The sequence below is a fragment of the Leptinotarsa decemlineata genome, unplaced genomic scaffold (genome assembly GCF_025532065.1).
Source record: "Leptinotarsa decemlineata unplaced genomic scaffold, Ldec_3_MD MMD2_tig00026374_RagTag_RagTag, whole genome shotgun sequence".
In the NCBI taxonomy this organism is placed as follows: Eukaryota; Metazoa; Arthropoda; class Insecta; order Coleoptera; family Chrysomelidae; genus Leptinotarsa; species Leptinotarsa decemlineata.
In genome coordinates, this window is record NW_027412710.1 from 4,107,440 (window position 1) to 4,123,947 (window position 16,508).

General features: G+C 34.6%; 1 protein-coding gene across 1 annotated transcript in view; it reads left to right on the plus strand.

The window, feature by feature from the left end:
* Dp (transcription factor Dp) overlaps positions 1 to 16,299 on the plus strand; it is a 30,377-nt gene extending 14,078 nt beyond the window's left edge. The window contains exons 7-9 of the mRNA XM_023157961.2: positions 8,657 to 8,739; positions 9,471 to 9,554; positions 15,693 to 16,299. Of these exons, the coding sequence (XP_023013729.1) occupies positions 8,657 to 8,739; positions 9,471 to 9,554; positions 15,693 to 15,916 (391 nt within the window). The 3' untranslated portion in view covers positions 15,917 to 16,299. The remainder of the gene's footprint in view (positions 1 to 8,656; positions 8,740 to 9,470; positions 9,555 to 15,692) is intronic.
* The last annotated feature ends 209 nt before the right edge of the window (positions 16,300 to 16,508 follow it).

A 16,508-nucleotide genomic window follows, 5' to 3' on the forward strand; every position in this document is an offset into this window, starting at 1 on the left:
TGAATCTATTGGAGTTTTTGTTGACAGATTGCTCTTTCAGATGAATGACAAAAGTCACAATTTGAACTCGTAAACATTATAGTTCTGGTATTGGACATGCCAATACAAGGTGAAGTGATAAAAAAGTAAACAATACAGTTTACTGTGATATTTTCACTGTGAGAAGTTCACAAAACTGTAACAAACGAAGATCGACAAGCTACCTTCTATCGTAGATCACCCATATTTGGAATAATGCAATCGAGAAACATAAGGTCTTTGACGGTTAATAATAATAATAATAAATATACTTTATTGTCTGAAGATACAATAATCTTATCGACAAAGTGTAGACATTCATAAAACTTGATATATCATGGTTCACATGATATTGTCAATAAAATACAGGCTGATTCACGGTGGATGGCACATTAGACGTTTCTAGTGAACCAGACAACGGATCACTTTGAAAATTTAATGGAGGGCATATTCGGACATTCTCTAGCCAACTAAATGCGTTGTTGTCGCTTCTATTAGAAAGCAGTAGCAACTTTGATTTTTCACAAAATTCTACTCTCTGTTGAGGATCTTGAGGCTTCATTGCTTGAATTTTGGTGAATTTATAATCATGCATTTTATGTCTTCGCAAGATTCTTTGAACCGATGAATATTTTATACCCAAATCTTCTTCAGCACTTCTTATCGATGACTCGGGAAATGCGTGAAAATATGCTAAGACATTAATCTGGTTGTCTTCGAAAGTTACGGGTCGAGGCAAATTTCTTGGTGCTTTTAAAGTTGATCCAAATGCATTGAAATTGTTCTGAATTCGTATAAATTTCTTGAGGTTCATTGGCGGTAGATTCGGATACATTTCATTGAACTTTCTACATGTTCTGCTGATAATTTTGTCACACTGTCCAAAAATAATAAACAAATTCATAAGAACTTCGTTTGAATAGTTTTGTTCCATCGTTTTGAAGGTATTTGCAACTTCTGAAGTGATGAAAATGTCGATATTATTAGGAGAATGTCACAACGCTACTGTCAAATAGTAATCATGGCCTGCTTACCAAATACCGAATGGAAATACCATTCTGAAGGGACATTTTCACAAATAAATGTTCATAAGTCCGAAACTTGACTAGTTAGGTATAGGTATGATATACATAGAAAGAAAGCAAATTTCAGCAGCTTTCCGAATTTTCAATAATATACAGGGTGTTCCATTTAAAATAATCAAATTTCAGCAACTATCTCAAGCAAACGAAAAAACTGTATTTTTTTACCACCCTGTATTGAAGTAACGGAGATTAGGCTGACGTGTGGGAAGTGTCCAAGTATCACCTAACTCCAAACCAAATTTCGATATCATAGTACTTCTTAACTAAAAGATATCGGCATTTTTAGAAGTCATGATTTTCGAAGAAAAAAATTGAAATTAATTTTCATTTCGAAAACGGTAACAGATAGGTATAGGGAAATATCAAAAAAAGTTGTCGGGCAATTGTTGGAGATTCCAAAAATAATATTATATACAGAGTGTTCCATTTGAAAAACCAAAGTTGCTACTGCTTTCTAATAGAAGCGGCAACACCGCATTGTCGAAAATATTTTAGTTGGCTAGAGAATGTCCGAATATGCCCTCCATTAAATTTTCAAAGTGATCCGTTGTCTGGTTCACCAGAAACGTCTAATGTGCCATCCACCGTGCATCAGCCTGTATAGGACTTTCAATTAATTTAAGTTTCAATTGGTTATAACTAAGTATTAAAATAAATTAATTAAATAACACATATAACATACTGAGCTGATGTTAGACGTCAGTGAACACTGTCTCAAAAAATTCCGTAATACTATATAAAGTCAGATCCAGAAGAGAAGTTTTCAATTTTTTTCTGAACACAGCATATGTTTCAGAATGTGTAATTTCTGTTGGCAGATGATTGAATATTTTGGCAGCGTTATATATGCACGAATTTTTTATTAAATTTGTTTTTGGGATTGGAAGTTTTATGTCATTTCACTGGCGGGTGATTGTGTATTTTATTTTCGTTCTTTATTGTTTTAAGTTTATTTAAAAAAAAGTATTTTTAATTTTTTAGTTCGATGTTCTTCAAAAGTCTTTTTTAGTTTTTAAAACTATATTTACTTTTTAGTTTCGTATGTTATAGATAGATAGATAGATATATTTATTCGCGTATACAATAAAAACATGTCTACATTTGTCATTAAACACAAAACAAAACAAATGCTATAAAAAAAAACAAAAAAATATATATATAAAAAAAATTAAATAAATAAAAAAATCAATACTCACACACACATGCACTTCCATGAAGCAAAAATTCTTCCACAGAATAGAAACAATGATAAACTAAATATTTGCGCATTTGATTTTTAAATGTTTTTAAAGTAATGAAATTTTTATGTTTTTGTGGAAGGGCGTTAAACATTTTAAAACCTAAATACAAATAAGAATTATGAGATTTGGTTAGTCTGAAGAGTGAAAGACGCAGATCACTACCACCTCTGGTAGTTCATAAGAGCTATATTTTGATATAATTTTCAAATATACAGGGTGTTTGGTGTAGGTGCTACAGACCAAAATTCCATTTTTTTAAATAGAACGCCCTGTATATCATTACATATTCAAATGCTACGTTAAATTCTGATATCATTTCATGTTTGGTTTTTGAAATTCGGTTACGGCGTTGTTGAGTTATTGCTTAAAATGTTAAGTCTTGAGAACGACTATTATTTTAAAAAATATCTCATACAATTATTCTCTCTGCATCAGATCACATGAAAATTAGTCAAAATTTTGGGTGTTCGAAGTAATGGTTTCAATTTTGAGTTGTGGAATTCAGTCAGGAATCATTTTGAATGTGAAACAATTGCGAAATTGAAAGAGGTGTATTCGAAAACAAATATTTAATTAATAACAATATAAATAATATAACTTGATAAATCATTTCATAAGAATGGTAGGTACCTAGAAATAAGTCATAAAAATTGTTCAAAGTGATGCCCATTAGATATTATACAGGTTTCGAAACGTCGAATCACTTCTCTCGTACAAGTCGCTCTTATAATATCAGGCGTAATATCACCGCACGCTAGTCGAATTTTCATTTTCAGATCATCCACATTCAAAGGGGGAGTAGTGAAAACAATATCTTTTAAATAACCCCATAGGAAAAAATCAAGCGGTGATAAATCTGGGGAACGAGCCGGCCACCGAATTGCACCCTTATTACCAATCCATCTATTTGGGTACGTTCTATCCAGATATTCAGTAACAACCTGTGAATTGTGAGGAGGAGCACCATCTTGTTGCTACCAAATTCCTTGTTGTTCTGCTATGGGAATATCTTCCATCAACTGGATCAAATCATTTTCTAGAAAATGTAAATATCGCAATCCATTGAGATTTTCATTGAAAAAGTAAGGTCCTATGATGCGGCCATTGAATAATCCACACCATACATTAATACCCCAAGTAGTTTGAAAATTACTTTCGCGGACCCAGTGGGGATTTTCTTGAGACCAATAGTGACTGTTATGTCGATTCACAACTCCATTATTGTGGAATCACGATTCATCGCTCCACAAAATTTGACTGAATATGTTAGGACTTTCATGTAATATTACCTGAATACAAGCAATGAATTCAAGTCGTCGTTCAAAGTCCGTGGGTTTCAAACCTTGTACCAACTGAATTTTGAATGGGTGGTATTTATTTTCTTTTAGAATTCTCTGTACATTAGATTTACTCACACCGACTTCTTCTGCAAGAGTACGGATAGAAACATGTGGATGAATAGTAATATAAGCCAACACATTGATCTCTAAATCTTCAGTTCAAACAGATTTCGTATGATGACGATGCTTTATAGTAGAAGGAAATGACCCAGTTCGCAATTTTTCTACAACTCTCGAAAAAGTCATTCGTGGCGGAATGGGTCTGTCTGGAAAACGTTCTTGGTATAGACGTTGTGCTTGAAGGCGGTTTTTCTGACATTCCCCAAAAATTAATAACATATCAATGCAATCACTTGGACTAAACGCGAAAGGCATACTGGAGTTTTCGCACAAAGAACACAGTTACTGTTTTGCAAAGAATCACTGAATCGAACTGACAAGTAGATACAATTCAACAAAATTTGTTACTATGGCATCAACAAGCATAAGCTACTTGATGAAATTGTGCAATATAAAGCAATTCACCCTCAAGTTAGTCACATTCTCAAGAATTTCAATATTATATTCAACTGATATCGATAGCGTGTCGTAGAGGTGAGAATAATGCTTTGTATTCAGTAGTAGTCTAGTTCAATTTAATAAAAGATATAGACTGGATTCATGTACGAGCAAATAAGTTTTTTTGAAACTTTATATTTAAGGAAAAGTGCAATAACTCAACAACGCCGTAACCGAATTTCAAAAACCAAACATGAAATGATATCAGAATTTAACGTAGCATCTGAATATGTAATGATATACAGGGCGTTCTATTTTAAAAAATGGAATTTTGGTCTGTAGCACCTACACCAAACACCCTGTATATTTAAAAATTATATCAAAATATAGCTCTCATGAACTCCTAAAACTTTTGTATGAAACATTTTTGTGTATCTCCTTCAACAAACCAGATATTGTCTGTCACATAAAATGTGGGACACCCTGTACATGGTAGTTTGAGGTTACCTCATTCGCCAAAATTTGGCTCCCAACATAAACGAGGCACTCCAATATATAACAACAAGGCAGCGGCATGATGTTAAATTTTTTAAAAAGGGGCTTACAATGAGCGTCATACTCACTAGAAGAAATTATTCTAATGCCTTTTTTTGTGCTATGAATATTTGATTGGCATGAGTCGCACTTCCCCAAATAATCAAACCATAAGTCATTATACCGTGGAACATAGCAAAGTACGCTATTTTTAAATAATCAAAAGACAGCTGATATTTCAATTGACGCAACGCATAAGAAGCTTTGGCCAGACGTTTTGCTAGATCCTGAATGTGAAATGAAAAATTTAGTTTAGGGTCTTTATGAAGGCCCAAGAGTTTAACCCTATCTTCAGATTTTTCCGCATGGTTCAAACTGAGATGCTGCGTTTTACTTTCATTTAAGAAAAGGAAATTACATCGAAACCAAACTTTAGCATTCTGTTCTGAACAATTAAGGGTCTGTAAAGCACTGCTTTCATTCAAATTTTTCACAACGAGTGTGGAGTCATCTGCATAAAAAATGGAAGACACATCAGAGTTAATACTTATACATAAATCATTGAAATATATAATAAATAGCAAGGGTCCTAAAACGGAGCCCCGTGGGACACCAAACATAACTGGGTACTCAGCAGATCTCCGACCGGAGACACAAAATACTTTCGTTCCTCCAAATATGACGAAAAAAGCTTGAAAGCCACGCCTCTAACCCCATATCTTTCCAATTTTAATAGCAAGAAATCATGTCGTATCGTATCAAATGCCCTTGACAGGTCGTAAAACCTCGCCTCACAAAACTGACGACTCTCAAAGGCATCCACAACAACTTCATAAAATTCACATAGAGCCAATACAGTAGACCGGTTAGGTCTACAGCCAAATTGCGCATTACACAGTAGCCTATTTGACTCGAAAAATTGGAGTAACCTTTCCTTAAGAATTAGTTCAAATATTTTACCAATTAGCGGAATGATAGAAATTGGTAGATAATTATCAGGAAGGTTAATATCACCCTTTTTATGCAAAGGGGTCACCTTAGATATTTTGAAAGCGTCGGGAAATATTCCCTGACACATACACTCATTGAAAAGGTTAGCCAAAGGTGCTGCGATGTCCTTAATTATTAGTTTTATAGCAGTGGCATGCAATCCATCAATGTCAGCAGCTTTTGAATTTTTCAAGTTGGTGAAAATTCTCAGAATTTACATATAATCAGTGGGATGCAACCAAAAGGTTGAAGTATTGAGAGGAATTTTCATAATTAAAATTTCAAGATGAGTGTGATTGAAGTTTGTTATAGTTTTCATCAAATTATCTACATAGTCATTAAAAAAGCTGGCAAAATCGTCAGGTAATATGTTATTTTTGTTGACATTATTGTTTTTTCCGCGCTGTTTATTAATTATTTGCCAGGAAGCCCTCTGTCTATTATAAAAGTGTGTTTGTTAGTCTTTTTAAACTATATTTATGTTTTCATGAGTTTGCTCTCAAAAGAATAGATGTGTTTCAATGCAATGTTGTATGAATATCTGAGCTCTATGAAATTTTATTTTCGCAGATTTTATTTTGTTAATTCAATCAATTCGATAATAATAATGTCAAGTACTAAAAGGTCTACCTGGGGACAAAATTTGAAATGTTTATTAAAGTTTCAGGGCATACTACGATATTTTTTCTTAGTCGAAAATCGGAATTTTTTATTAGCAATTTTTTTATTGAAAAAATCACTGCGCCACTGGATTCAGAGTGCCTCTAAACAGGTGTGACCAAAATTTCATGAAAAAAATATTCATTTTTAACAAAGTTATGACAACTCAATAATTCGAAAACTCACACAGTCACAAAAAACACCCTATATCAACAGATATAGCCATGAGAATAGTTTTTTATGATTTCAACAATAAAGTGCCGTCAGATGAAAAAAAAAACAAATAGCGTAAATATTTTTAATGAAAATAACGGAATTACATTCAAATTTTCACGAAAATTAACTAAAACTAAGACCTAATATTTCAATTTAAATCTTAGTTGCCATGGAAATGATATAACAGTTTGACACTTGTGAAAGATTTAAGTGTACTATTGTCAACAATATTCACCTTACATTTCTTCGAATTATTTTGTGTCATGGCTGCAAGATTGAGCGTAAGAGAGAAAATTGAAATTGTACGCCTTTCGGGAGATGACGTTAGAAGTGCTAGAGAGGTTTGTAGAGTATTTAATGAGAGACATCCAGATCGTCCTCGTATTAGCTGTGGTACGGTAAATAAAATAAATAAAATATTCTGGTGCAGTATCAAAAATGATGTTAAAAAGTAATCCTGTACAAAAACGAAACAGGAATGACAGGAATGATCAAATCATTTTAGATTATTTCGGAAATAATCCTAATGCCAGTATAAGGAATGCCACTTTAGATTTGAATATTCCACGAGAAACTATTCGGAGATGTCTCAAAGCGAAGAATATTAAACCTTTCAAGCCAAAATTTTTACACACACTTCAAGAAGGCGACGAAGCAAGACGCCTGGAATATTGTTTATGGGCCCAAGGGGAATATTTAAACAATAGAAATTTCCTAAAAAATATTTTATATACCGACGAAGCTACTTTCACCACAAATGGAGTAGTGTCATCACAGAATTGTCACTATTGGGCAGCGGATAATCCTAACTGGGTAATGAACTGTAAAAGCCAGTATTCCCAAAAAATCAACGTCTGGTGTGGGATATTGAACGAAAGAATTATTGCTACTTACTTTTTTGAGGAAAACATTAATGTGCAGAGGTTTCGAGAATTTTTAAACACAGAGTTTTGGGATGCTATTCACGAGCTGCCAATCAATGAACGATCAAATTTAATTGTCCAGTTAGATGGGTGTTCAGTTCATTATGCCAGAGCTGTGAGGCAATGGTTTAACGAACATTTTCCAAACCGATGGATAGGCCGTGGTAGTCCGTTTATGGAGTGGCCACCCAGATCTCCAGACCTCACAGTTTTGGACTTTTTTCTCTGGGGACTCACACAAAAGGTTTACAAAAACCGCTCAAGAGATAGAAATGAACTTTGTGCAAGAATTCGACAGGTATGTGCAGATATTAGCCCTCAGGAACTAAGGAACGTAATCAGAAACATTCGTAAGCGCTACGACACATGTATCGAAATACGTGGTGGATTAGTAGAGGCTACTAGAATATGAGTTAGAATTAATTGTTGCACTGAATCGAAACATTTCAATAATTAGTTATTATTTACGTTTATTAAAATTTTTTGCTTCATTGTTAGTTGAATTGTGTGAATGTAATTCCGTTATTTTCATTAAAAATTTTACGCTATTTGTTTTTTTTTTTCATCTGGCGGCACTTTATTTTTGAAATCATAAAAAAGATATTCTATATCTGTTGATATAGGGTGTTTTTTGTAACTGTTAGCTGTGTGAGTTTTCGAATTTTTGAGTTGTCATAACTTTGTTAATAATGAATATTTTATACATGAAATTTTGGTCACACCTATTTAGAGGCACTCTGAATCCAGTGGCGTAGTGATTTTTTTCAATAAAAAAATCGCTAATAAATAATCCCGATTTTCGACTAAGAAAAAATATCGTAGTATGCCCTGAAACTTTAATAAACATTTCAAATTTTGTCCCAAGGTAGACAGACCTTTTAGTACTTGACATTAAAAAAAATATTAAAATCGATTTACAACTTCAAATTTTAGGGGGGTGTTTCCATTAAAAATGGGTCACACTGTATATCTGGTTAGTTTGTTTTACTGCTATAAAGGTCAACAAGAAGACAATCCAAACGCAGTTTCCGCCAAAGTTTGAAGATATATCATGATGTTTGTCATAATATGGTTGATTGAAGGCTAATGGAATTTCCAACTTATCATTCATAAGAACCCCACATCGTTTTTGATTAACTTTTTTCTTACAGGATGGAATATCTTTTCCAATTTAATGACAAGTTTGAAATTAATGATGACGTAGAAATTTTGAAATCAATAGGAATGCTATCAGGTGAGTATCAATTATTTTTTATTGATTAATCAATATATGAGATACTTTAGTTTTTCGTTGTTTTCTAAAAGTCTGATTCCGATTCTTTCAATATTTTTTTTCATTTTAGAATTCATTGTAAGGTTCCTGATAATGGGAATGTTTTAATTCCCGACTGTATCAATGTTAGATGTAATTTTCGAACATCTGAACATGATAATGAAGCTATAACTCAAATTTAACTTGGCAAATATTGTTGTTTCCTGCATCTTTCATGCAATAGGTCTTACCTTACAAATTTCTCAGTTGTAGGAGTTGCAACCACCTAACCAGCAATAATAATAATAATATCAATCTCTATTTCATAGAAGTATTTTACACGTTACAAGACATAAAATATAAATATGGAACCATGTCACAATGAAGATTTGTGCCTTAGCTTACGTATTCTTTTAGGAAATATGTATATGTATAACTGTATAAGCATTTGCTTCCGTTTGGTAATTTATTACTTTGAAGGAGACAAAATAGAAATTGATGAATAAATAAATATTTCTTAAGAAAAATAAAAATCCACCTTATTTTTTTAACAGTCATATGTTACATATACATACATATCATCTTGATAAGTTTTCACAATTATTTTACGGTGACACAAGGGAAAATATCCACTTCTCAGTAAAATTTCAAAATAGTTAATTATGGAATATTTTTTATTGAAGTATTTTTTATGATAGCTTCATTATTTTCAGGTCTGGAGACTGGAAATTGTACCCCCGAAAATCTTGAGAAAATGAAAAATCTAATACCGGGATCTTTATGGCCATACCTTGAGAGTAAGTAGTAGTTTTGTACATTTTTCATCTTTTGAGTTATGAAAAAAATAAAGTGTACACGGCAGAATAAGAAGGACTCGCTGTTTGTTTATAGTCGTGTAAAAGAAGTCATTTTCCAATCATCAACAGAAAATAAGTCATCGAAATTCTAACTTTTTACCTCACACACATCCATTTCTCTCGAAAGATTTCGTTTTATAGTTGCTATGAATTTGTATCTTTCACAATCAACTGAATAATAAATAAATTCATCAAATTAAGAGAAAAAATAAATTGGACGGTTTCACAATGGCTTTTGCAAGTCCTTTGCGGCCTGCTAAATGAGTAATTATATTATGTTTTCGTGTTTTTGTTTTACTTGGTGGCATCTTATACTTACCTGAATCTTCATTCTGTTTCATGTTCACTGTATTCCAGATTATTCTTGATATTACTTAGTTCATCTTCAACAGTTTCCGCAAAAAGTTGATGTGTGGGCAGGAATACTGGGTGACCACATTATAGGTCCCCGTTATTCATTGAGGAAAATCTGACTGGTGCCCTCTATTTGAAAATGCTGGAAAAAGTGATACATCCACTGATTTGTGGCAACTGTCGAAAAAAATTCAGACGAATTTAACGTGGAAATTATTCTGCAACAAGATGGAGTTCCTCCTCATTTTGCAGGTGCTTTGAGGACTTATTTGAATACTGTTTCTGCAGGACGATAGATCGGGCGCCCAGGATCTGAATGGCCTACAAGATCACCAGATCTAACTCCTTTACATTTCTTCCTATTAGGTCACCTAAATTCTAAAGTAGAGGTTCTCAAACTCATTTTTTCTTCCGCCCACTTCGAGAATTAATTATTTTCTAGCGCCCCCAAATTTTTTTACTTTACTACATCTTAAGAATCACAGTCTTTATTTTAATAATTAAATTACGTGTGTCGTGGGAAAATAAAACTTTCTGATGAATTTGATGATTTTTAACGAGTTTGTTATTGTCAGGCTCGATTTTACTCAAAAACAGCCATAAGTCACCGCGTTCGGTAATTTGCAACCGATTTCTCTTTTTGGTTAGCAACGTTGCTACAGCACTAAATCCACGTTCATACAAATACAATGATGGGATGGGACCACAATCCAGGGTACAATTGCGCGATTGTCTTTTGTAGCCAAAATTCTTGGTATCCATTTTTCAATTTTATTTTTATTTCCTCGGTCGTTATCAGTTCTATGAGTTCTTCCTGCTGGGGTGATCCTGCTGTGTTGACATTTGAAAAAGGATCCAACATCCAGTCCGGTATTTCCAATTTTAAAATGTCCTGGAATCGTTCTGCAAAATCAATGTGGAGGTTCTCCAAATGTTGGCAGTAAACAAGCAAGTCGTCGTTGTTGAAGGATACTGCTGACGAATTAGGGAAATTGCGGAACTCACGCCTGCCGATATTATTCTTGTAAAAGAGAAATTTGGCTACAAAAGCAGCAATGACATTTTTTGTTTTATTCAAATTCAAGTCGTCACCTTGAAGTTGGAGATTGACATCATCAAATAATTTATATCGGTCTGTCAAGTACGCAATATCATTCTTTGAAGTGATGAGGTTGTCGTGCAATTCTTTGTCTTTGTTTTCCAAGAACTCTAGTACAGAGTCAAAGAGATTGTAAAATTGAGTCAGACAGTTACCTCTTGATAACCAAGGCACTTCTGTGTGAAATAGCAATCGATTGAAATCTTCATGATTAGCAACACAAAGCTGATTGACTGCTTTGATGATTATTGCAGTGATTGAGACAGGCGCTCATTCAAATTTTTCGCAACCAAATGTTGCCTAGGAATGACACAATGTACAGCGAGTAAATCTGGAATTTTATTTTTTAAATACACTTATGAAGCCTTTGTGACGTCCTGTCATAGCAGGAGCGCCATCCGTAGCAGCTGATATAATATTCTTCTATAATATGTGGTTTCTCCTTTTGGATCCGTCTCTAAATTTCTGGCAAATAATAGTTCTTGATATATTTTCTCATTTTTAATAAACCTCACGTATAACAACAACAATGATTCATTGGTTGGTGAAGTGGACTCATCTAACTGAATTGAGAATTTATAAGTCTTCAATGTTTTCAGCCATCTCATCAATTCGTCTTTGCACGGAACTATTGCTCAAAGGAATTTTTCGGATATCTGCCGCTGATTTATGGAACACAGTAGTTATTACTTTCATTGCCGGTAAAATTGAATCCTCTCCAATAGTGTGAGGTTTACTTGCTTGAGCAATTTGCAAGGAAATATTGTTGGAAGCTCGGAGTCCGACGTCGTCTTGCTAAGAAGCCGTTTTGATACAGTTAGCTGAGCTGAGTGTTTCTTTTCCAGTTCTTGAAAATAAGTCACACTTTTGCCTTTTTTTATCTGAATGAATCTTATTCAAATGATCTTGAAGCCTTGAGGGTTTCATCGCTTCATTCGAAAATGTTTTTTGACAAAGAAGGCACACAGGCGAAGATGGATTTGTGAGATTTTTAATAAATCCATATTTTATATATTCCGCGATATACTGTCGTTTCTTCTTTCGTGCTTCCGACATAATTTTGTCTTAAAAAATGCCGAAGTAAAGAATCGAGTATTAAAAACTTGCTAATGACACCACTCACAGTATTCACCACCGCACGTACAGCACTTTACCTAGCTAGTCGCTAACTAAATTCACTTGTTTTCGTAATATCGTCGAATGACATTACTGGCTGGAGGGCGCGTGCGCTTTTATATGAGGCAACGGGCGGGCCTAGTACTTTCGAGAATGGAGACTAGAAACTTCTCGCTTCACATTTAAGCTTACTGCTATCTATTGTACAGTTTAACAACTATCGGACAGGAAATAGTTACTGTCTAGTCCCCTAGATGGCGTTACACGAGGAAACGCGCGTGAAGCGTAAAGGAGCGGTAAAGTTTGGGTTAAAAGCAAAAAAAAACATTTTAAAATTAGCCATCGCCCCCCTAAACTGCTTTAACGCCCGCCAATATTCTCTGTGCCCTTTACTGCCCCCCTATAGGCCTCCAGCCCCCACAACGGGACGTTATCGCCCACTTTGAGAAAGACTATTCTGAAGTCTACTAGACTCATTGTCACTCTTTTCAGGAGTTGCGTGCACGAATTACGGAAGTGTGTGCAAGAATTAGTCGCGATACTTTACAAAGCGTCAGGACTGAAACTAAAAATATACTCTATTTTTGCAAGGGGGTCAACGGGGAACATCCAGTAAGAGATAAAATATTCATACAAAAATGTACACTGTAGAAAAATAAAAAATTGACGTGTCTCGACCATTTTCTTAACAAGAGTCAAGTAACGATTTAGATAGGGGGGTAACACTTATGGTACGCACTGTATTGGTGCCAAATGGTGCAACACGACTAATTAAAGGTAAATTTATGATCGAGCTTTTCAACGAAAATACTGAGGATATCGTCATAAATGGAAACTTTAAAATCACCATATTTCATTATACAGGGTGTAACGGATTAAGTGTAAAACATTTAAGGAGATGATTCCTCATCGAAAAAAAGATAGGATCTTTTATATAAAGAAACTTCATTGGAGCATCCCTTGTTAAGATACAGCCCCTTAAAGGGGGTACATAAAATTTGTATAACAATTTTTTTCACAAGCACTGAAAAAGTTACAATATTGAAATTAACCTGAAGTTTTGTATTACCAAAAAGACACTTATCCAGAAATTCATTTGGTTAACCCTAGGTTGTAAGGGGTGGAAAACGCAACCTCTAAAATTTATTTCCAATGTAACTTTTAGTCTTATTATTTGTTTACCATTTAAAATTTATTTTCGATAGCCTGTTTCATTCTAAACAAAAAATGTCTCCTACATCGTCATAAATGCGAACTGGATTTATTGTTATTTTGTAGTTAGTACCTGCATTGAACGATTAAAGGGTAATAAACAAAACTAATTTATTAATAACAAAAAACAAATAGAAATCATAGTAAATGTTCAATATGTTTACCTTCAGACATTACCCATGCGTCTAGACGTCGGCGCATTGACCCACGTATTCGCCCAAATATTCCTGGAATCTCTCTGATTACCCTTGTAAGGGTTCAATCTCGGGGTTTTTGGAAAGGGGTTGCTGCTGATCCAATGAGACACAGGATAAGGTGCGAAACAATCTATTTTCAGTTCGAGGGGGAGACAGAGTACTTATTTGGTTGTTGACTTAGTTCTAAAATAATTACAAATGTTTCAATAAAATAATTTAAAGTAGTTAATAAAAACTTCACACACGTGTTACATCATTTATAGTAATAAAAATCATTACCCACCTAAAATAATTACAGGCACGGGACTCGACGGTGAATCTTGTCCTTAAGGACCACAGTAAGGTAATTTAGAACGAAGTTCACTTTAAAGAGCAAACAAGAAGAATCTTCGAACAATCGAGCAAATATGGCGCATCAAAAACCGTTTTCACTCAGGTCGCTAGAGACAAAAAAGAATCTCGATAGTCGTTCATAAAAAACCTGACCCTGGAAATACTTTGCCAATGCAAAAAACTCGTCAAAATGAAATATTGGTTGCCTATCCCGGAGGGCATGAGGGCCATCGCTACTTATGATTAAGGACGGTAGAAAACTGTAAACAACTGGAATCGGCCTTCACTGCGGCGGATAAGTTACCGAGAAAATTCACCAGATGGCGCAACGATACTAGTTAAAATGGAAATAAATGAAATAGATGTGATTTGTCACACCCTGCACGCAATGATGATGCGGTTTCTTAAGTCCTCTACATCGTGAACAGGAGTATGATAAACCAAATGCTGTAAATGGCCCCAAATAGAGAAATCGAGAGGATTGGGATCCGGGGATCGAGCGGGCCAGTTGTGTTGTCCTCCTCGACCTATCCATTGATTTGCATATGTTTCAGTTGAACATGGTTAGTTTCGACAATAGCGTGAGGGTTTTCATTAGCCCATATGTGGTAATTATGAAAATTAATAATCTTGTCCCGAGAAAAACTACGTTCGTCTGTGAATTCTATCGTCTTTAGAAAGTCACAATTTCCTCTAATCATTTCCAGCATCCAATTGCAAAATTCAAGACGTTTCGGAAAGTTTCGCGGTAACAGTGCCTGTACTCGTTGCAGATGGTGAAGGTATAAAAGTTGTTCCTTTAAAATTCGAAATACCGTCATATGATCAACATCTAGCTGGAAAGCAATCTTTCTAGTACTGGTAGTAGGTTGTTCCTCAATCAAATTAAGTACTGCTTCCTCAAGCTGTGGTGTTCGTACTTCTCGATGGCGACCACAATCCTGCGTTCTTTTGTCGAATGAACCATATTCTCGTAATCGTTGATGAAGTCGAGCAAATATTCTATGTGAAGGATGCTGCCGTTGAGGATACATTTCAGCATATCTTCTAGAAGCTTCTAACCCATTCCCCTGCGACAGACAGTGAACGTAATGCATATCAGCCATTTCCTCATTTGTGTATGCCATTTCAATAACAAGTGAATTATTAAAGTAACAAATTGAAAACAGAACAACAACACACAATTAGTATTAATTCAATTTCGAAAATTCACAAACTGACTGCGAATACGTGGCTCAATGCGCCGACGTCTAGACGCATGCGTAATGCCTGAAGGTCGACATATTGAATAACTATGATTTCTACATGTTGTGTGTTTTGTTATTAATAAATTAGTTTTGTTTATTACCCTTTAATCGTTTATTGCAGGTACTAACTACAAAATAACAATAAATCCAGTTCGCGTTTATGACGATGTATCTCTGCAGTTGTTCGTAAAATAATTTTTTGCTGTGAACTGGTTCATTTGGGGCAAAAAACCCAAGAGACATTTTTTGTTTAGAATGAAACAGGCTATCGGAAATAAATTTTTAAATGGTAAACAAATAATAAGACAAAAAGTTACACATTGTTAAGATACAGCCCTCTTTAAGGGGCTGTATCAATGCTCCAATGAAATTTCTGTATATGAAAGATCATATCTTTTTTTCGATGAGGAATCACCTCCTTAAATGTTTTACACTTATTCAGTTACACCCTGTATAATTTTTTATAATAAATTATTCCACATTGAAATCAATGGAGTGTTCCTTCATTTTATGTTTTCAGAAATAGCAACTGGGAAACCGCATTCCCTGGACTTCATTCTCACAGCTGCCACCATGGGTTCCAACTCACTTTCAATGCTCAATGTGGAGGAATTCGTAGAAACAACTTTAGATGAAGAGAATTCCCGCCAGTCGTCTAGCTGCGACCCACTTTCTCCAAGTGCCCAAGATTTTTCAGATGAAGAAGTCGAGTCGGATCTCTCCAGTGACAATGAGCTGAACTAGTATCCTGAGAGAGTTCGAGTTTGTGATTTCTATCAAATCATTCTTGAAATATGAACGTTTGACACCTATGATTATATGTACATAATATCTACGCAATATCTACGTTTGACGATGGATGTATTGAAAGATAGCCCAAAGGAAATGGGTTGAGTTGTTTATAAATAGGCTTCCTAGTTAACAGTGCTCAAAGACGAAATCTCATGAAATGAACAGTGTTTTCTGTTTCTATAAAGTGTTGTATTAGCAGATTCAGCTTTAAGTTATCTATTGTCCAGGGCAGAAATTTGAATCCACCCTTATTTCAGTATCAAATCTGAACAACATTTATAACATTTGGAAATTTTGATTAAATCTTGTTATTACTGATAAAATCTGAATCGAAATCATTGTAGTTAATTACATTATTCCCACTCGAATTGCAAAGGCTGCTTCATGAAAGTTTGGAACACGGTTCCGAACCGGAAAACTGTACACACCTCAGCAACTTTTGATGCTTCATAAAGTTCAGATCAGAGTATTTTTCTCACGTACGGAGCTCCGCCCCCAAACATACCCTGAAGCGGCTGAATTCCATTCAGAAAAGAGCCATTGA